The following is a 22,985-nucleotide window of genomic DNA, read 5'->3' as shown; positions in this document are numbered from 1 at the left end:
TGAACTCTTGGCCTTACAATAGTCATGTTGAATCAGAAACTTTTCAGTAGGGCTCAGGAATCTGTTTTTTTCAAGCTCCTCTGGGAGTTCTGATCCATTTTAAAACTCTCCCTAGTGCTTGCTTCTGCAGCACATATACTAAAAACTCTCCCTTATGCTATTGGCCAGTCATGCTGTCCCAATGTGAAATTTTGGTTCTTCCTTTTTTGGGTTCAGCTCATCAGTTTGGTGACTGAACTAAGAATATGCTAAAACACATAACTGGAGAAAAATCTTTTTAGCATTGATAATTTTTTATAGGATACTTTAATGGCATACTTTCATAGGTACATTTTATTTTATTTCTTTTATTTATTTTTAAAGATTTTATTTATTTATTCATGAGAGACAGAGAGAGAGAGAGAGAGAGTCAGAGACATAGGCAGAGGGAGAAGCAGGCTCCATGCAGGGAGCCTGATGTGGGACCCGATCCCAGGACTCCAGAATCATGCCCTGGGCCAAAGGCAGGTGCTAAACCACTGAGCCACCCAAGGATTCCCCCATAGGAACATTTAAAGAGAGAAGTTTACATTTGAACTTTATAATCATAATAAAAATGACCACATGGAAATACAGAATAAAATATATTGTATTAAATATGTTCTAAGCTTTTTGAAATGTAATTTGGATTTGTAAGTTTGGGGCACAGATGAGATCTAAGGGAAGCTTTTCAACACAACATATTTGCCATCAAATTTTTGGTTATGACATCAAACCAAGAAAATGTCCAGTGCTGCTTTCTATCTTACTATTTAATGATTAAAAGCCTTTTCCCAAGGGGTACCTGGGTGGCTCAGTCGATTAAGCCTCCAGTTCTTGATTTTGGCTCAGGTCATGATCTCAAGGTTGTGAGATCAAGCCCATTAGGCTCCACTCTAGGCATGGAGCCTTCTTGGGATTCTCTTACTCCCCTTCCTTTGCCCCTTCCCACCCTACTGGTGCTCCCCCTCCCAAATAAATAAATAAATAAATAAATAAATAAATAAATATTTAAAAAATAGCCTTTTCCCAATTATTTCAGGTACTTTCAAGGATGTGTTTTCTAACTTTTAGGTTTTATGTAAAGTTTAATTCAAAGTTAGGTATAGAGAGGATAGTTGAAAAGAAACGTGTGTGTGTGTGTGTGTGTACATGTATGTGTGAATTCATAAACTTTATTTAAAATGATAATTTTCAACGTATGTGAGAAATTATATACTTTAAAATGGAGATAAAAGATCACTAAGTAATTTTATTTTAGAAAATGTGTCAAGGCATTAGATACTTCATTTGAATAGCTTTTTTATTTGTCACTTTTTGACTGGGAATTCTCTTCTTACTGGAATTTTGCTGTTGGTATAAACTCTATGATTGTTTTAACCATTTCTATCAAACTACCAAGTCCATATATAGCTTTCCCATTATATGAAAAATTCTGTTATCAGTATGCATTGGCAAAAATTACTGAGCACTTCTCAGGAGTGTGAACAATTGCTGAGATGCAATGATATAGTTACTCCATTATAACACTTGGCCAAATGTTGACCTGTCACAATACCAGGACTTTGTTAAGTCCTTGAGTCTGGGGAAGTGGGGCTCTTTCAAATACTTGAATCTCAGGTGAGGGGTAATCCTTGTCCTAACTAGAACTCCGGTTTCTACTTTTTGTGTGCCATGAGAAATGGAATTTGGCAATCCATAAAGACACAAAATGTGTTCCCTGAGGCAGATATAGAAATATTGTTTTACTTTTCAAATATCTCAGGCAGAGGTGTAAGTTCCATTTCAGATGATCCTTCCCCTATAGTGTGTTGTTCTTAACATACATCAGAATACTTAGAGGGCTTATTGAAACAGATTATTGGGCCTTGCCCACAGAGTTTCTGCTTTAGTAGGTATGGAGTGGGAGTGAGCACTTTCATTTCTAACAGGTTTTCAGGTGATGTTGATACTCCAGGAAGCACTTGATGAGAATATGAGAATGACTGTTTGTTTTTTTTTTTTAAAGATTTTATTTATTTATTCATGAGAAACACACACACACACATACACACAGAGAGAGAGAGGCAGAGACACAGGCAGAGGGAGAAGCAGCCTCCTTGCAAGGAGGCCGGTGCGGAACTTGATCCCAGGACCCCGGGATCACGCCTTGAGCCGAAGGCAGAGGCTCAACTGCTGAGCTACCCAGGAGTCCTGAGAATGACTATTTTAATGCTGTCTTTCTCATAGTCGGAGTCTCAAATCCTCAAATCAAAACCACCTGGATTGCCTACTAATCTTCCAGTCATCAGGATGAAATGATGATGGCCTAAATCCCAATCTTTAGGGTGATATGGTAATGACTTGCCTTTTGTCAAGCTCCTCAGGTGCTCCAGGTGCACATTTCCTTTTGAGAACCAGTTAGAGGAGAGGTCCAGGAATACTGTTAGCCAGGGTGAACACTGGTCAAGTCTCCTCTCAAACATTACCAATTTTATACCTGTGGGTTGGCATCTAGTAGTTTTTTACATAGTAATGAAGGAATTAATAAAAATGAATGAATGCAAGCAATTAGTTGCTATTCTTTTTTGCTTCCAACACCTTTTCTTTATTCTACTATAGAATATATCATCCATTTTTTAATACTTGCTTATTTGGCTGCCTCCATCTAGACAGAGACCTTATCTTTTTGTTCTGTCTCCAGTGCCAAACAAACACAGTGTCTGGCACATAATATGTCAGTTATCAGTATTTGTTGGATTAAATGATTGTAAATAGTGGCTCAGTGGTAGAGCAACTGCCTTTGGCTCAGGTCGTGAGCCTGGGGTCCCAGGATCGAGTTCCACATGAAGATCCCTACAGGGAGCCTGCTTCCCCCCCCCCCCCCCCGCCTATGTCTCTGCCTCTCTCGCTCTGTGTCTCTCATGAATAAATAAATATATAAAATCTTTTAAAAAAATAATTGTAAATGTTGAATAGAATATGTCTTAAGGTTAGTCTGAAAAAGATGTTCCACGAATTATTAAATTCCCTTGATTTCTTTGAATATACATTAGAATGTTGGAAGAGGAGCATGGTGGAGTCAAGTATAATATAAAGACTGAAACCACAGCTAGAAAAGCCACAGGCAAGTCTGAAGGAATAGGGTGGTACTAAGATACAGCATTAAGTTAGGGGTCTGGAACATAAAACATTACATACGATTAGTATTCATATATGCAGGACAGTTGGAATGAGCAACATTTCAGAGATGAAGAGAGTAAGTGGGGGGAGAAGTAGATTATGTAGGTTTGATGAAGCTAGCGTGTGCTAAGAATTTTGTGGGTGGTTAGAAATGAGAACATCAAAGGATGTAAAAAAGGATCAGAACATGACAAATGAAATCAGGTACTTCATCCATCCCAAATTAACCTTGGCAAAGGAATTGACTGGTAATCTAGCTCCAGTTATTTTTGTTTGTTTGTTGTTTTTATATTTATTAAATTTTGGGGGTTCTTTTTTTACCTTCCAAAGTTAAGAAGAAGCAAAAAGAATTTTAATAAGTTTAGTCTGCTGATAGACCAAAAACGCCTAGAGTAGAAATGGAGTATGGTGCAGAGAGAAGTTCCTGATTCTGCTGTTGAAATCAAGGATTGTTCAAATACTAATGTTCTTCTTTCTTGTAGTCCACAGTCATTGTTTAAATTCTAAATCCTGTTTAGTCTCCCTGAATAGACTTACAATGCCCTGTAGTTTTTTTTTTTTTTTTTTGATTTATTTTATTTTGAGAGAAAGAAAGAGAGAACGAGTGAACACATGCATGAGGGTTGGGATGGGGCGGTGAGTGGACAGAGGTACAGGGAGAGTCTGATGAGGACTCTGCTGAGCCCAGAGGCCACCCGGCTCCATCTCTCAATCCTTAGTTCAGACCTCAGCCCAAACCAAAAGTTGATGCTCAGCCTACTGCACCACCCAGGCGCCCCAATTCTGTTTTTTAATAGTCTTGTTTAATTTCCTGTTCCATGCCTCAGGGACTATCTCTTGCATTTCACACCTCTCCTTATTGTACTCATAAAATACTGGATTTTCGGTCATTTTTGCAACCAAGCTGGATTCCCCAACTTCAGTCCACTTTGTTCTTTGAGGTCTGTGTGCATTTGTACTGGATTGCAGCCACCCTATGTCTTCCAGTAATAGGCTGGTTCCGGTCACGTGCATTCCGCTTTCATTCTGTATGGGGTCTGTAAGGTCCGCCCACTAGATTCGAAGGTTTGGCCACTCATGTCCATATAGTCCCCAGTGTATCCTCCTCATTTATATTATTTGGTGCTGCCTGTCTCCCTTTCCGAGAGTATGGAAAGACCAATTAGTTTGTATTTCTATTTCTGTTTGGTTTGGTTTTTATAAATGAAATGCCAAAAATTTCTAAGGACAATGGTTTAATAACCAACCAGAGGTTCAGAGCCTAAGGAGATCTAAATTTTTTTCAAATTATGTGAGAATCAGATTTTCAGAAGTCAGTTTTTTTTTTCTTTTTTTCAGAAGTCAGTTTGTACTCAAACCATACAAAAATCCTTTAGTTTAGATTCTGTGCTCAGAACATTAAAGGCAGGGTTTCTGTTTTCTTTTGTTTACTAATTAAACCTTTGGCATAACTCAAAAGTCATGAGGTATGTAAGAAATTATTCACTGTATAAGAAATTATTCATGAATGTCCCACTCATTGCAGGATAACCAGCACTGTTTGATAAGCCAACTAAATACAAGCCACATCTCCTACCATATGGTATACCAAAAATGTCCACAAATCTCCCAAATGTCCACCAATGTTAATGACACTTCTAAAGAGAACCATTTATTTAGACTATTTCCTTTTCAAGTTTTGGGATTGGGAAGGAACCCAATGGAAGGACATGAGAGTGCTCAAAGCTTGAACAAAATCAGCAAAAAGGAGAGGGGATGACTATTGGGCAGGCATCCAACAGTGTGTGCCATAACAAACAGTCTAGACAACATTCTATACAGTCCTTTGTAGCTATAGAATTGAAACTACTTACTGTCACAAATGCAATATAAGTTTATTTATGGGTAAACAATAATTATGGATAATGGGTATTTATATTATGTATATTCATATATCATGATTCAAAATTTCAAGGACAGTTTCTTTAATTGCTAAATATTATAAAGTAAAAAAAAAGTAAAAAAATAAATATTAAAAAGTAGAAGAACTTCTAAAGATAAACAAAAGATACACAATCAAGATATTTAAATCCAGGGGCAGCCTGGGAGGCTCAGCGGTTTAGCACCGCCTTCAGCTCAGAGCGGATCCTGGAGACTCGGGATCGAGTCCCATGTCGGGCTCCCTGCATGGAGCTGCTACTTTCCCTGCCTGTCTCTCTCCTCTCTGTGTTTCTCATGAATAAATAAATAAAATCTTTTTAAAAAAAGATATTTAAATCCAAACTTGCAAAGGATAAAAAGATATCATGTGGGATTTTAGAATAATGTTAATTTGGGCTAAAATTGTTCAATGTTTAATGTAGGATAATAACATTTTTGGTATTATTGAGAACAAATGAAGGCAACACTATTAAATTCAAATTTACCTAATTAAACAATTAAAGATACATTATTTTGCATCTCATTTTTTTTTTTTTCTGAGAAAGGGATATGGATACAATCTCTTATCCTTTCTCATATGGCTGTTTTAATGGATGATCAGGAATTACCTCTGAAGTTTCTAGAATAGTCAATGGATCTAGTATATGTTTGGTAGCTATTTGCTTCATGAAATTTTTTTTTTTTTGCTTCATAAATAATTAAATGGTTTTAATGAGACATTTCAGAAAAGATTATGTAAATCTAATCTACATAATTTATTTTCACCATTAAAACTATTAGTTTTAATAATAATAGTTTTAATGCTGAAAATAAATTATTCTATGTATGTTTTCTGAGTCCTTTTACTCCAGATTATCTTACATGGACTAATACATATTTTTTTTTTTAACTTTTTTTTTTTTTTTTTTTTTTTATTTATGATAGTCACAGAGAGAGAGAGAGAGGCAGAGACAGGCAGAGAGAGAAGCAGGCTCCGTGCACCGGGAGCCCGACGTGGGATTCGATCCCGGGTCTCCAGGATCGCGCCCTGGGCCAAAGGCAGGCGCCGAACCGCTGCGCCACCCAGGGATCCCTAATACATATTTTTTATATGAAATACAGTTTATATAATGATGATAGATGACTGAATTAGTAATCATTAGAAGAACAAACTTTTCTATGTCTCTTTATCAGTCTGGTTGTTCGTTTTCTCATGGTTTTTTTTTTTTTGTTGTTGTTGTTATTTTCTCAGGGATTCGATAAACAAGTGGATGTGTCATATATTGCCAAACATTACAACATGAGCAAAAGCAAAGTTGACAACCAGTTTTACAGTGTGGAAGTGGGAGACTCAACCTTCACAGTTCTCAAGCGCTACCAGAATTTAAAGCCTATTGGCTCTGGGGCTCAGGGAATAGTTTGGTAAGTGAAATGGATTTAACATACATATATATGTTAGCATATATATTTATTTATTGAAGTATAATTAACATGCAGTGTTTTGTTAGTTTCAGGTATACAGCATATTTAATAATTGTATACATTACCCTGCTTATCATGATATGTATAGTCACCATCTGTCACCAAATGTTATTACAATCTTACCATATTCCCTATGTTGTACTTTTCATCTCTGTGACTTCTTTGTTTTATAGCTGGAAGTTTGTACTTTTAATCCCTTTTATCTATTTCACGCATTTCCCGTCTCACCTCCCCTCTGGCAACCACCAGTTTGTTCTCTGTATTTAAGAATCTGGTTTTTGGTGATTGTCTCTTTGTCTTGTGTTTTAGATTCCACATGTAAGTAGAATCACATGGTATTTGTCTTTCTCTGCTTATTTCACTCAACTTGTATTTTTAAAAGGAATAATACTGAGTATGTCAACTAGCCACAAACACCCCCACAAATAAACATAAATAAATAGTACTATTTGAGATGGGAAGAATGTCTTCTAGCAAAGAAAAGTAAAATTATGAACATTATTTGTAATTCATTATTCATTTACTAAAAATATGTACAGCTTTGCTGGTGAATAGTCTTTCTACTCACCAAAAGTATCCATTACACAGCAACCATGGAGAAACCAAGAAGACCAGAGGTTTTTTTGGCTAATACATTTAGAAAATTTTATTTGGATGTTTTTGCAGCAAGAAATGAGGGGATATGTTTTAGGATAACCAGCAAATAAAATACTCTACACTCCAAAGAAGCACAAATGATATCTCAAACATTCCTATAACTTTTAAAGTTCAATATTTAAAATTCAGTTACCTATTAGTAAGTGGTATTTTAAAAATGTCTGTTATATGTTTCCAAAATGGAAAGATTCTGGGCTCCTTTACTAACCATTCTTTTATGACATTTTTGAGTGGCAATTTGAAATGATGACAAATCAAAACCTGATTATCTGTTGTGAAATTCTTGCAAAAGTGATAATATCAAATTGATAAGCATTTATTTTATGTAGTTTTAACTTGCAGTGTAGCCACCAAATGTATTTAGTATGAATGTATTAGCATAGTAATTTTCAACTTGATGACTCATACCTATAAGTAAAAATTTAGCACATGTACCATAAATATGTATAGTTTATATATTTATAGAGGATATTTACTTAGATCAGTATGCTTATTTGTTATATAAACTACTGCTACATTAGTAATATCCATTTGGAAACATGAACACTCTTAAAAGATGAGCATAAGGTGAAATAAACATTATTTTAAAATATATTTTACATTTTTTTCATTCATTTGATATAATGTAATTTTGATGACAGGAATGTGGCAGTGTTCATTATTTTTTAAACTTTTATTTTATATTTCATAAACAATTTTAAAATCTGGTTCACTTCATTTTTTAAAGACTTTTTTTTAGAACAAAATGGTTCACAGCAAAATTGAGATGAAAGTACAGAAATTTTCCACATTCTTCCATATTCCTCCTACCTCCACACATGGGTAACCTCCTCCACCACCAACATCCTCCACAAAAGTGGTATGTTTATTACAATTGATGAGCCTAATTGATACATCATAATCACCAAAGCCCATTGTATACATTAGGATTTATTCTTGGTGTACATTCTGTGGATTTAGACTAATGTAGAATGATATGTATCCATTAAGGTATCATACAGAATATTTCCACTGCCCTAAAAATCCTCTATATTCCACATATTCATCCTTCCTCTTACTCCCAACTCCTGTTTCCATAGATTTGCCTTTTCCAGAAAGTCATATAGTTGGAATCAAACAGCATATAACCTTTTTAAATTGGCTTCTTTGACTTAGTAATATGTATTTAAGGTTTTTCCATGTCTTTTCAGAGATTGATAGCTCATTTCTTTTTATCATTGGCATACCTAGACATACATTGAAACGTCTAGGCATGCCATGATTTATCCATTCACCTGCTTTAGATTATCTTGGTTCCTTCCAGGTTTTGGTAATTATAAATAAAGCTGCTTTAAACATCCATGTACAGGTCTTTGTGTGGACATAAATTTTAAAGTTCACCTCATTTTGATAACTGGTTTTAAGTTTACTCTCAATGCTTAGTCAACGCAAATAGTAGTAGTGATTGCAACATTGGTGTACTTCTAAATCATTTACTAACATTTAAATTTCATTTATCAAATATACCAAGGCCTTTATTAAAATTTACTTAATAATTATCTAAGTCAATCAGTAATTATTTTTGCTATTCAAAAGATGGAACAGTTTAACATTTTTAACAATGGACCAAACCTTTCATTTCAAAGATATTTAAGCCGGTAAAGTCTTATTTTTAACTTTTACTTATTTGTTGTAGTGCAGGTATGAGATGAACCTCTTTATGGCACAAAATAATTTCCTAGAGTGGTAGGCAAAATAATGGTCCCCAGATTCTAATCCCCAGAATCCTTGACTATGTTATCTTAGGTGGCAAGAGGGACACTGCTGATGTGACTAAAGTTACAGGCCTTAAAATGGGGAGGTTATCCTGAGATATCCAGGAGAGATCAATCTAATCACATGAGTTCTTAGAAAGTGGAAAAGAAAGGTAAAAGAGTGGGTCAGAGAGATACAATGGGAAAGGAGAGATAAGAGATTTAAAACAGGACAAAACTTGCTTTATTTTTGCTGGCTTAGAAGATGAGGAAGATAGAAGATAGAGGAAGAGGTCATGAGTTAGGGAATGGGTTGGCTTCCAGAAACTGGGAATGGCTGTCCGCCTCCAATCAGCAAAAATATAGAGGCTGCATTAGAGTCATGCAACCGTAGGATATTGGAATCTCCCAACAAATGCAAATGAGCATGGAAGTGGTTTCTCCTCTAGCACCTCCAGAAAGGAACCAGTCTGCTAACATCTTTAGCCTGATGAGGCCCATGTAAGGGCTTTGGACCTGTAGAACTGTCACATAATAAATTTGCGTTGTTTAAGCAGTTGTTTGTGATGTTTGTTGTTGTAGTTATACTAAGATTGGTAAAGATTCTATTATTAAGATAAATGCTATAAATCTCCTAGAGCATACACACTGAACTATATTTTCAGCAAAAGTAGTTTAGGGTGCTTCTGTCAATCCCCCTCAAACTATGAAATTTCCCTTTGCTTTTCAAATATTTTTTACCCTAGGTAATATGAGACCAACTGCTAGAGAGGGATAATGTGTGTTTGGGAGAGACCAGTTATTAATTTGTTTATTAAATATTAGTACTTTTAATTTCCTTTCTACATTACAATATATGTTTATATTTTCTGCATTATGCTAGATGTCTTGTATACCATGTAAAGAATGGGAAGAGTTAGGAGAGTTAAGACAGTTAGGAGATCACTGCATTTATAAACAACTTTCAAAATGTGATAAAAAATAAGAAAAAAAGAAAAATTCTTATAAAGGAGGAGAGACAGGAGATGGAGAAAGCAGAGGGATTTCTGGTTACTTTTCAATAAAGGAAAATTGTAGAACATGAGAAAATTTTCCTGCACTTTTCAGTTCATACTCATTGAGGTTGCTTTATTTTCCTTTAAGTAAAGCTGCCACAGAAAATAAGGGCACTAGTGAAAGGAAGCTAATAGATCCTTAATGATTAAAAAATGGACCAAAGCAGTATTTTTCTTAAGAAGTTAACAGACTGTTCCAGAAATAGCTGAAAATTTACTAAAAATTTTGTGGCATATTTTTGGGACATTTTGGGCCTCTATTTATTCTTGTATAAGACAGAAATCATCTTAGGTCTTAGGTATACTAACTGAAATAGATTTCAATAAATAAATGTCCTTGAGGAAAATTTTTAATCCAGTTTAACAATAGATTTATCAGCACATTTGTCAATAAGGACACTTGAATTCCAAAACGTTAGCCTTGGAGTTTCCTGGGATGATTATTAGTCTTTTGGTTTATAGCTGAGGGAATTAAGCTGGCAAAGACCAAGATGAAGGGACAGAAATAGGATGGCATATTCCTCTTACTCATCTTCTAATTTGTTACTCTACCATGTGCACAGACAGCACAATTCCAGCACATTCCTTTCTGGACATGAATATAGTTGTCCCTTCCTAATAGCCTAGCTTTGAGATACCTTTGTTTATTTATCATGACCTAGGTTAACAGTATACTATTTCTTTTGAAGATCTATTCCTGTATTAATTTGTCCTCTCTACCTACAGCCTTTAATTTAATTTCCTTTTAATTGCCTTTTGTCACTGGTGAGTTTATCCACCTCTCCTACATCAAACACAGATCCATTCTTATACATGTTTCTAAAATCCACAGACCTTTCTTCTGCTCATGAAAACTCAAATTTGTGTATTTTGTTCTATACGATCCTGAATATAGTGACTGAGAGAAATTGGAAACTAGAAGTATCTAGGAACTTTGGACATGGGAGGCAATCTGAAACTGATGATTCATTTATTTTGCTTTATTTTCTCTAGAGCAGGAATAAAACATGTAGGAACCAATTTCAAAAAGGATGTTCATCATCAATTTTTTTTTGTATGTGCTGCTACAAAAATTTGTGTGTCTAATAACGATTTTACTTTTCAAGTATAAATGTTGGTATACTGGTATTTATATTTGAAATGGGGTCTCATTTGTACTGTTTCACTTACCTTAAATTTATTATTGGGTTCTTATATTTTCTTTCTTCTCTTTGGATTGCTTCATTGCTTATTCACTATCAAGGGAACAAACAGGCAATACTTAAATATCTTCAAAAAGAATTAATCACTACTATGGTATTTTTTCATTCACTGTGGGTGATGGACCAACAATGTCATTTTTGAGAATCATTAAGTAAAATCTAATAGGAAATAATTTGAAATAAATGAACGTTTTCTACCTCTGAGAGAAGAAATAAAGATTATCTATTATAACAGAAAGATACAATGATTGAGCAGGCTCCAAGATGGCAGTGTAGTAAGATCCTGAACTCACCTTCTCCTATGGACTTCCAAGTCTACACCTACATATGGATCATTTCCCTCTGGAAAAGATCTTAAAACAAGATGAACTGTTCACCACCACAGAGGATAAAAGGACCAGACTGAGCATGTAGGAGAGGCAGAGTAATAATCTTGCAAAACCCCCACCCTCATTGTAGCAACACACAATATGGAAGGGCCTCATCGGATAGGCACATAAAGCACCCTGGCGCCTGGGATATGCATCAGAAAGATGAACCTCCAGAATGTCTGGATGGAAAATCAATGAGACTGATGTCTGGGGATCCCAAGGTTGAATGAAAAGGATTACAACTAAAAGAGGTAGCTGTTTTGCCAAATACACAGAAACACAGAGTCAAAAAAATAAGGAAACAGAAATACGATCTAGATGAAAGAAAAGACAAAAGAATTCAAAAGTAATGGTAAAGAATTCAAGTAATGGTCATAATGATGCTCACTGAACTCAAGAGGATAAACATAGACTTTAACAAAGAGATAGAAAACATAAGAAAGTAGAAACAATATTAAGAGCTGAAGAACATGATTGACCTGAAAAATATTCTGGGGGTTGGGGTGGGGAGTTCAATAGCAAACTGGATGAAGTAGAAAAACGGATCAGCAACTTGGAAGATAAAGCAATAGACTCCTCCAGACAGAGGTGCAAAACGAAAAAAAAATAAATAAATGAAGATAATTTAAAGGACCTCTAGGGAACATCAGACAGAATAAAAGGGTCCCAGAAGAAGAGAGTGAGAAAGAAACAGAAAGCTTATTTAAAGAAATAATGGTGAAAACTTCCCTCACCTGGGGAGAGAAACAGACAGCCAGGACCGGGAAGCCCAGAGAATGTCAAATAAAATGAACCCAAAGAGCACCACACCAAGTAACATAATTAAATTGCCAAAAGCTAAAGCGAGAATCTTAAAAGCACCAAGAGAAAAATAAATTATTTCATAGAAGGGGAACTCCTTAAGACTATCAGTAGATTTATCAACAGAAACTTTCCAGGCCAGAAGAGCGTGGCACAATATTTTCAAAGTTCTGAAAGAAAAAAAAAGCTTTCAAACAAAAATATGCTACATGGCGAGATTATTATTTAGACTTAAAGGAGAGATAAAGAATTTTTTAGACAAGTAAAAGCTAAAGGAGTTCACTACTACCAAACTGGCCTTACAAGAAATAATAAAGGGACTTCTTTAAGCTGAAAATTAAATGGCAAAAATTAATAACAAGAGAACATATGAAAGTGAAAATCTCACTGGCAAAGGTAAGAATGTAGGAGAGGTGGTAGCTACTTCAGAAGGTTAAAAGACAAAAGTAGTAAAATTAACTAGAACTACAATAATCAGTGAAGAGACACATACAATAATGAGATGTAAAATGTGACATCAAAAACATAAATTGGGGGCAGCCCTGGTGGCGCAGCGGTTTAGCGCCGCCTGCAGCCCGGGGTGTAATCCTGGAGACCCGGGATCGAGTCCCACATTGGGCCTCCTGCATGGAGCCTGCTTCTCCCTCTGCCTGTGTCTCTGCCTCTCTCTCGCTCTCTCTGACTGAATAAATAAATAAATCTTTAAAAAAAAAACATAAATTGGCAAGGGAGTAAAAGTATAGAGTTTTGGAATTATTCAAATTTAAGTTGCTATCAACTTAAAAACAGACTGTTACATAAATAGGCTGTATGTTGTATGTGAGCCTCAGTGTAACTACAAAGCAAAAACTTAAAGTAAATAAGATGCAAAAGAAGATAAGAAAGGAATCTAAGCATAACATTAAAGAAATTCATCAAGCCACAAAGCAAAAGAGAAAAGAAAGAGAACTACAAACCAACCCTGCCCCCCTTCAAGAAGACAATGAACAAAATCACAATGAGTACATACCTATTTATGATTATTTTAAATGTAAATGAACTGAATTCTCCAATCAAAAGACATAAAGTGGTTGAATGGATTTGAAAAAAGATGCATTTATATACTGCCTGTAAGAGATTCACTTCAGATATAAGGACACAGACTGAAATTGAAGGGATAGAAAATGATGTTGCATGGAAATGGAAACAAAAAGAAAGTTGAGGTAGCTATACTCATATCAACAAAATAGACTCTAACATAACTGTAATAAAAGATGAAGAAAGACATTACATACTGATAAAGGACTCAATCCAACAAGAAGATAAAACAGGTGCAAATAGGGTGCCTGGGTGGCTCCGTTGGTTAAGTGTCTGCCTTCAGCTCAGGCCATGATCTCAGGGTCTTGGGATTGAGCCCTGAGTTAGGCTCTCTGCTAATCAGGGAGTCTGCTTCTCCCTCTCCCTCTGTGCTTATGCTCTCTCTCTCTCAAATAAATAAATAAAATAAACATTAAAAAAACAGGTGTAAATATATGTGCACCCAATTTTGGAGTACTAAATATGTAAAGCAGATACTAATGGACCCAAAGGGAGAAACTGACAGCAATACAATAATAGTGAGGGATTTTAACATTCAACTTATTTCAATGGATGGATACTTCAGATTGAAAATCAGTGAGGAAGTATCAGCCTTAAATGACACATTAGACCAAATGGACTTAACCTATCTATAAAACATTCCACCCCAAAGCAACGGGATACATATTCTTTTCAAGTGCATGTGGAATATTCTCCAGAATGGATTACATAGTAGATCACAAAACAAATCTCAATAAATTCAAGAAGATTGAAATCATATCAAACTTCTTTTCTGACCACAATGGTATGAATAATAGTCAACTATAAGAAGAAAACTGGAAAAACTGCAAATATGACGAGATACAACAACATGTTACCGAACAACTGTGGGGTTATAGAAGAAATTTAAGAAATAAATTAAAAATACCTAGAGACAGAAGAAATCAGAAATAAGATATATCAAAATCTAGAGGATGCAGCAAAAACAGTTCTAAAAGAGTGGTTCATAGTACACACCTAAAGGCACAAGAGAAATCTCAAATAAAAGATTTAACTTTACACCCAAAGTAATGAGAAAGAGGAAAACCAACAAAGCCTGAAATTAGTAGAAGGGTAGAGATAATAAAGATCAGAGTGGAAATAAATGAAATAGAGACTAAAAAGATAATAGAAAAGATCAATGAAACTAAGAACTGTTTCTTTGAAAAGATGAACAAAATTGATAAACATTTACCCAGATTTATCAAGAAAAAAGAGACAGGGCTCAAATAAAGAAAATCAGAAATGAAAAAGAAGTTACAACTGATATCACAGAAATATAAAGGATTGTTAAGAGACTTCTATGAATAAAGTAAATGCCAACAACCTAGAAGTAATGCATAGATTCCTAGAAATTTGTCAACTTTCAAGACTGAGTCATGAAGAAATAGAAAATCTGAATAGATTGATTACTAGTAAGGAGATTGAATCAGTAATCAAAAACTTCCTAAGAAAAAAATCTGGAACAAGACAGCTTCACTGGTGAATACTACCAGTCAAAGATTTAACACCTGTCCTTCCCAAACTCCTCCAAAAAACTGAAGTGGAGGAAAACATTTTAAACTCATTTTACAAGGACAGCATTACCCTGATACCGAAACCAGACTAGGACACAGAAAGAAAGAAGAAAAGAAAAAAAAAAAAAAAAAAGAAAAGAGAAAAGAAAAGAAAGAGAAAATTACAGGTCACTATCCTTGATGAACATAGATGGGAAAATCCTCAACAAAATGTTAGCAAACTGGTTTCAAACAGAGATAGACAAATACTTTATGATTTCACTGATACGTGGAATCTAAAAAACAAAACAAACAAAGTAAAACCTGGATTCATAGATACAGAGAACAGATTGATGGTTACCAGAAGAAAGGAGGCTTGTGGGGATGGGCAAAATGAGTGAGGGAGATTAAGAAGTACAGACTTTCAGTTTTAAAATAAGTGAGTCATGGGGATGTAATATACAGCACAGGGAATATAGTCAATAACATTGTATTAACTTTGTAATATGACATGGTAACTGGACTTATTGTGATGACCATTTTGCAATGTACACAAATGTCAAATCAATATATTGTACATCTGAAACTAATATAATATTGCATGTCAACTATACCTCAATAATTTTTTTAAAAAAGAAGAAGAAACAATGATTCTGCTTCTCCACATGAACAAAGAAGTCCTCTGTACCTTCCTAGGCGGAGCATTATAATCTAGAAGATGCTTTTTTAATAACAGTAGTGAGGAGCTGGATGACCAAATATTTCAGAATATTTTTCCAGTCATCAGAAGATGATTTCATGAGGGTTGCTTCTACTGCCTGCTCCAGAACAACAACAACAACAACAAAAAGAACATAGGAACAAGTCAACAGCAGAGAGTTCACTGTCTTCTCTCACTTCCATCCTGCTGTTGCTTGCCAAGCCAAGGAACATTTCTGTTTTCTCTATTATTTTCTCCAAAGATGATTCAAACTGACAAAATGGTGGCAAAAGTCAACAACCAAGCTTATGCAGTGAAGACTTGCAAAGGTTGGTCTGCTCTTTACCTGAAAAGAGCTGATTGTTCAGTTTAAATGACTGGAATTAAAGCCATATTCTTTCCCTTGGACTTGTTCTCTTTGACATCTGTCCTTCTCAAACTCCGCTTGTAATCAGCTTGTAAGCAGTACCAATCCAATTTTGCAAGATGATCTTTTACAGGATATTTATATCAAAGATGAAAGCTTAATACTGACAAAAGCATAGGTTTTGAGTGGCTTATTACAAAATCTCTGGGCCTAGAAAATTAAATATTTAGAAATAAGTTGATACATTTTATGTTAAACTTTTATAAATTCCAATTAGAGCTAGAGGATAGCATTTAATTAAAGTTGAAATAATTGTATTTATAAGATGCCCTGGAAATAATCCAGTATATTAATCTATCTTAAATTGAACATATATCCATTTATTTATATACATATTGAATATAACAAATAATTTATAGTATATATAACATATGTACATATAATACATATTAATCCAAATGGATTCATTTATCTTAATTGATATATATGCTATTTATAGACAAGTCTATACATACACACAGAAACACACATGAATTTCATACATGGAGATATATATGTAGTTCTGTTTTCCACAGAAATCTGGAAAATCACTTCTGGTGAATGTCCTTCAGTTAGTGATCTATAGCAACAAGATCCTATGCAGGTAAACAATCTAGGATATAAATTGCCAGGCACGTTCAACAAAACCTTGGATGTTCACATATTCCTGTTTTCTCACCTTCCTTTGATAAGTGACTGTTGGTGAATAGAGTGAGCCTGTGTGGCAACGTCCTTTAATCTTAGTTAAGTGAAGGGTTAGATAGGCCAAAGGGAAGTCTAAAATTCCTATACTTAATAGGGAATAAAAATATTCCATAAGCAACACTGTGGTGCAGAAAATGAAATTTGTTACATCACTTTATCTAGTGGGCCCTTCCTTGGCCCAACATTTGATACTGCAGCTATGTTATCTTGGCACACATGTATATATACACATGAGTTTTAAACCTTGTTTATTCCCAGGTAGAATGTGAAGTGATGAAAAACATAGATGTGACTTAGTATCCACCCAACACATAAGGGACTTGGGAAATAAGGAATCCCATATACCTCAGGGTAGAATATTGACAGTGTGACAAATCAGAACTACTCCCAAGGGAGTCTGAGTTATTGACTACAGAGCTCCCCATGCCTTAAATAATAGGAGTATAGAAAGGAAGGACTTTCTTTGTTGTTTGCTTTATTTTTGTTTTTTTTGAATTGTGAAACACAATTTGAATCTTTGACTTCCTACTTCTGCATAGTACCAGTAGGTAGAATTACTGTGGGTAGGCCAGAGCTCTCATCAAAAACTGGACTGGATCCAGTGAAGCAATGGAATCAAACACTAAAGAAGCAAAAAAAATAAAAAATAAAAAAATAAAAAAATCTCTGGATTTTTCAAAAGCTTAAAAAAATTACTGGTAATAATGCCAAGTCAAGTCATATTAGTAAAGCAATTGCTGCCCGTGGAAACTTCTTCAAATAATAATAGCCTCTCGGTACTTAAAAATTGGTTTATTGTAAGTTTTCTTTTTTTAATGTACTCATTTTTATTCAAGAAAAATGAGTATTGAGTCATGCTTTTAACAGCTTTTCTCATTTTGGTGATGAATTGGAGCTATTCCATCTACGCAATGATTTAATCATCTCTGAATTACTAGCACAATTCTTTTTTTTTTTTTTTTTTCAAAATGGCTGACAAATTTAGGGGATATTTGTAAATAGTACCAGAACAAAAGAGATTGAAACTTGGCAACGTTAGGGCACATGATGGAAAGATACTCAATATCTGTTTATTGCTGATTATGATTCAGAAAGAAATTAAATAAATTCTTTGAATTCTGTAAAATATTTGCACATTTAAATGTTATCAATTCGAGATACTTTATGATACCTTATATTATCATGTTCAGTCTTTACAGTTCTAAATATACTTAACTTCAAGGTAATTGGACTTACCATTGTATTTCATCAATGATTATACTTAACTTCCAGTCTCTAAAGCCTTGGTTTGCACATCTGTAAAGTGGGGATAATATTATCTCACAGGACTCAAAAAGCATAAAATTAGATACAAGAAATTGCCTTAAACCTGATATTGTCATGACTTTTAATAGATTCAAGCAAGGTAGACTTTAACGTTACTCTTTTCTACCAATGGAAAATTGCAAAAGGTCAACTTAGATCATCCAGGAAGATGGCTGATTATAACAGCTGCATTATATAATCAGAATGTGCATATTAAATTCACATTATAGTTGGGAACATGGGATTTAAAAATGACTTTACTAGTATTCCATAAGTGAGTCTAGCAAAAAAAATAACGGAACCTTTTTCTTCCTATCTTGCATTCTGAACTTGTTAACCAATATTATTTACAATATTTATACAAATTTTAAATACCAGTTTTTAAATTTGTAACATGACTGCACAGACCCAGCTAACCATCTCCAAGCAGAGACTCCAAGCAGAAAAGGAGTTTGTGGTTATGAGGTTGATGGTGTGAAGAGAAATGGGTAAAATCATCCAGAGGATTTCTTAATTAAAAAAAAAAAAAAAAGACTTTCTGAATAACGTAAAAGACACTGGGTCATTGGGTCCCGAATGATTATTTTATTTGGTTTCTGGAAACATCATTCACAGTCCTATTGCGTATTTCTTAGAACTCCAAAAGAACCATTATGCTAAATGATGCAGCTTTAATCACACATTTCCAGTTAGCCCCTAACCAATGGAGATGATTGCTTTGATCCATATCTGGAAAATCAGCACATTGTGTATCCCTGTTATTTTCCATTAATTGTGATTTAGACTCTTAATTGCCACCTTCTTGATATAAGGAACACTGAGCTTCAAATATTGCGTTTATATTGGTAAGAGGTGTGAGTTGTCCGTGCTCTAGGACAGAAAGTGTATTTGTTATTATTTTTTTGTCACATTTTGCCCCTTGGCCCTTTTGCATAGCACAATCCCTAAATACATGTTGCCTGTATTTCTTGTTTGATGATTAATATTTACAAATATCACCTTTTTTTCCTTCACAGAGAAAATATGCTTTGAGAAACTATGGGTAGAAGTTTAATGGCAGTGTGCTTACAGGAAGAAAAATATTATATAAAATCTGTATTTCTATGTATTAACTGTTAAGTATGTACATGTACATATTTGTAAATATATAGTTACCAGTGTGATAATTGATGTTGAACGGGTTGGTAGTATATAATCTTAAAAATTATATTTGGTTTGTAGAATGTATTGTGGACATTTATTCTGAATCTGTCATTTTTAAATAAATTTGTAGTTAATTTATATATATATATATATATATATATATATATATATATATCCCTGTAGTAAAAACTGTTAGCAAGAGTTTGTAGCCCAGAAGCATTTTTCTTGGCAGAGGGGAAAGGTAATCATTTAAATTTCCATAGATAATTATTTACTTACAGATGACTGAGTCTTCTCTGTGAATCATGTATTGATATAAATGCTAAAATCCGTATCAGAGAAGTTATTAGTAAACACACGTATTTATTTATTTATTTTTCAGTTTCTACTTTAATCTCAAAGATTAAATGGCTAAGTGAGATTGATTCTTATTTCTTTTAAGGACCTATCTTCTAGGGCTTCAATAGATATTTTCATTGCAAAAATAAAATTGGTTTATGGTCTATGCACGATTTTGCCAGATGCATAAATCCTGATTAATTGTTAGGATTAAAGTGCATCTATGCTTATATTTTTAAAAGGAAACCATAATTTAAATATAAATACCTAAAGGCTTAATCCTGCACTATCCAATGCACCTTGGAAGAGCCGAATTTCCTTACAGAAAGGAAGCAAAGTCTTCAGTTAAATTATGCTAAATAACAGATGGCAATTGCTTTTCCTCAGATTCCAGAAATCATTCTCATTTACTGCTCTATCCTGTCTGTAGGTAAGGTGGCTAAAAACAAACAACAGACAAAAAAATTAAAAGAAGAGCGAGTAGGTGTTATAAATTTTGTAAATAAAATACTAAGGCTTAGAGGAACTTTTTATAAAGCTCAGAAGCCAGGTATTGGGCCCCTCTCTCTACAGTCCTGCCTCTGGCCCATTACAGCATCTCATTCTGTTTACAGAGTTTGATTTGTCTTGCTAATCATGGATTTGAATGTGGGAGTTGAGGACAAAGGAAGGCATCTTTTGGTTTGGAAGTTTGAGTGACAGCCCTATCATTTTCCTTGTTCTGCTCTCTACTCCCAGATTTGTTACATTTATTTAAAATACTTGACCTTCTCAAGTGAGTTTCGCTTTACTTGTCCAAAGTTATGCATCCAGCATTGATCCAGTAGGATGGGGGAGTCTAAATCACTATCAGAGAGGGAATTTAGCCACTTCATAGACGTGGGTTTTATTTTAGGTCAGTATTTTAGAGTTCTCGAAGCTATGCTCTTCCTCATCTATATTTACTTTTATTTTTTATCATTAAAAATATTTTCCACAGAAGATTTTAGCATGTCCATTCAAAAAAATCAAGATTTTACTTCCAAACCAGGGAGATACAAAAATACTTAAAAATCTGTTTTTCAAAAAAAAAAAAAAAATCTGTTTTTCTTTGGGTTCACCTAGGATTGGAAAATATAGTTGGGGAATGTGTGCTCTGCACAAGAGCACATGGAAGAGGGAGCACATGGGGGCTGCCTTCCAGCCTGCATTCCCTGGCCCATGATGTGCCTGCGAGACCCCTTTACCCGGAGGAGCTACCTTTTCCTAGTCACGCACAAGAATCTTGCAAACTTAAAAAATTAAATAATTCACTGGCATGATGGTTTAACCTAAAAAATGGAAAGAATGAGAGAGCAGGGAGAAACTGTAAGCCAGATTGTTGTCACCTTAACATTGTCCCTTCCTCCACCTACTTTTGCTCCCTGCAGCTCCTTATGAGCAGGAGTCTTTTAGGGCCTCCCTGCTCTCTCAGCCTGTCGTCATTCTCCTGCCTTTTCCTTTCATTACCTTTTTCCTCTTTAGCCTGGAACTGTGAAAATGATGTTCAAAGACAGTCTCAGAAGTTATGTCTTTCCCTCTTTGTCCTCTACAGCTCCCTGTTTTCTAAACGCCCATTCAGATCAGCCCAGCGGGCTGTTTTCTGTGCGGCTGGAAGGCAGAGCTCAGCTTGTGAAATCACATAATCATACTGATTTCCTCCATTATAAGTTTATGAGCTTCATCCTCAGCTGGGCCCTTGCTGCTTAGCAATCCTTTTACTTATGTGTCTCATCAGCTCCCTAGCTCATTTCCCATGGTGACTGTTACAGGCCTTTTCCAACTGTCACTGCCAGCTTCCAGTTCCACTTCACCCATCCCATTTTTTTTCCAGAAGGGTTTACCTCCTACTTCCTGGAGAAAATAGATGTCCTCAGGCCTGTGAACTCCCAATATCCCCTTCTACCTCCTAGATCTGTCATCTACAATCTTCTCTGCTTCTCCACCAGGAGCTCCTGGAGGAGGCAGGCCATCCACTGTATTCTCAATGCCATCTTCCCCCCACCCCCACTTAGGAGTTGCTCTCTATCTTGAATCACCTGGCTCCTGTCTTCCAGTACCTTCTCCTCTGCTTACAGAAGACCTCTCATCGAATTCTCATATAAAAAGACAAGTTATTTAGAATGTTTCTGCTCCTCAGACTACCTCTCTGACTCTCCATCATCAAAATTCGGAATACGGTAGTCTGAATTTAGTGCATCATACTGTTTAAATTCTTATTTCATAGACAGTGCCAATTCCATCACCATAACTCCTCTGGTGGAGGAGGATGTTATGGAAAAGGCTACCATGACCCCTAAATGACTAATTCACTGGCTTCTTTTTCAGCTCCTATTTTTTTACTCCTCTGTAATGTTTGGAAATATTAAATAGTCATCAAATTCTTCTTTATGTCTGTCTTTCCTTGATTTCCAAGCTGGGAATTTTCAAAATCTGCCCTTTGTTTGGAATTGGATGAACTGGTGGCACAGAAAGGGCAACACAACGCAGTGGTTAAGAATGCAGACTCAGGAACTAGGGTGTCTGACTGGGCTCAGTCTTACCTGTGTGTGACCTCACTTATTTCACCTGAAGATGGGGATGGTAGAAATATATGTGTACAGAGTTGCTAAAGCACTCTAAATCCATTAAGACAATCCTGGCTTTAGTAAATAGACAATACATATTAGTTTTTATTAATGTTATCTGACCTGGGTCATGGCCAGTTTCTAGGGGACTGGTTACATGGAGAACTATTTTTTATAGTTTAATGTGCAGAAAGACAGTGAAATAATCTAATCAAAAACTCCTGGAGGGAGGATTGGAATCAAGAGCCAGAGCATAAGGAGCTAGAGAGGCAAGTAATATTCCAAATCCTACTGAGAGGGAGATTCTAAGTGAGAGGTGGAAGCAGATTTCAAGAACCAGTAGAGAATTGGATTAAAGTGGGAGAAATTTGGGAACAATGGAATGAATATAGGACACTGTTTACAGAATAAAATTGCATACAGAATAAAATTCAAATATTTTAGAATGGCACACTTGTCAATGTTCCCAAATGTGCTGGCCACTTTTTTGCTTCTGGTATAAATGTGAAGTTATTTTCCCCCATCTGAGATGGTCTTGATTTATCTGTCATTCTACCTGGGAAATTGCTACTTATTTCAATTTCAGCTATGAGGTTACCAAATTTGTGAAACCTTAACTCACCTATCCTACTGCTTAGCAAAAGTAATTATTCTCTTATCTGCATTGACATAACATGCTGTATTTTCATTTCTTTTGATACAATTCATACTTTTATTGGGGAGTATTTTATTGCTATTTAAGTCTGTTAAGGGGAGATTTTATTGTTATTTAAGTCTGTTGTTAGATCATGAATCTCCTTGGACAAAAATTCTGGTTAATTCATCCTTGTA

General features: G+C 35.1%; 1 protein-coding gene across 8 annotated transcripts in view; it reads left to right on the top strand.

Moving 5' to 3' along the window:
• The window catches only part of MAPK10 (mitogen-activated protein kinase 10), a 296,363-nt gene that overhangs the window by 166,032 nt on the left and 107,346 nt on the right, over positions 1-22,985 (top strand). For all 8 annotated transcript variants that reach the window (XM_041759955.1, XM_041759958.1, XM_041759953.1 and 5 more), the window contains one exon: positions 6,332-6,501. In XM_041759955.1, coding sequence (XP_041615889.1) covers positions 6,332-6,501 — 170 coding nt within the window. The remainder of the gene's footprint in view (positions 1-6,331; positions 6,502-22,985) is intronic.

This window comes from Vulpes lagopus, chromosome 6 (assembly GCF_018345385.1).
Source record: "Vulpes lagopus strain Blue_001 chromosome 6, ASM1834538v1, whole genome shotgun sequence".
NCBI lineage: Eukaryota > Metazoa > Chordata > Mammalia > Carnivora > Canidae > Vulpes > Vulpes lagopus.
The sequence above is the reverse complement of the archived record's forward strand: the minus strand, read 5'-3'. Positions and strand labels throughout refer to the sequence as shown.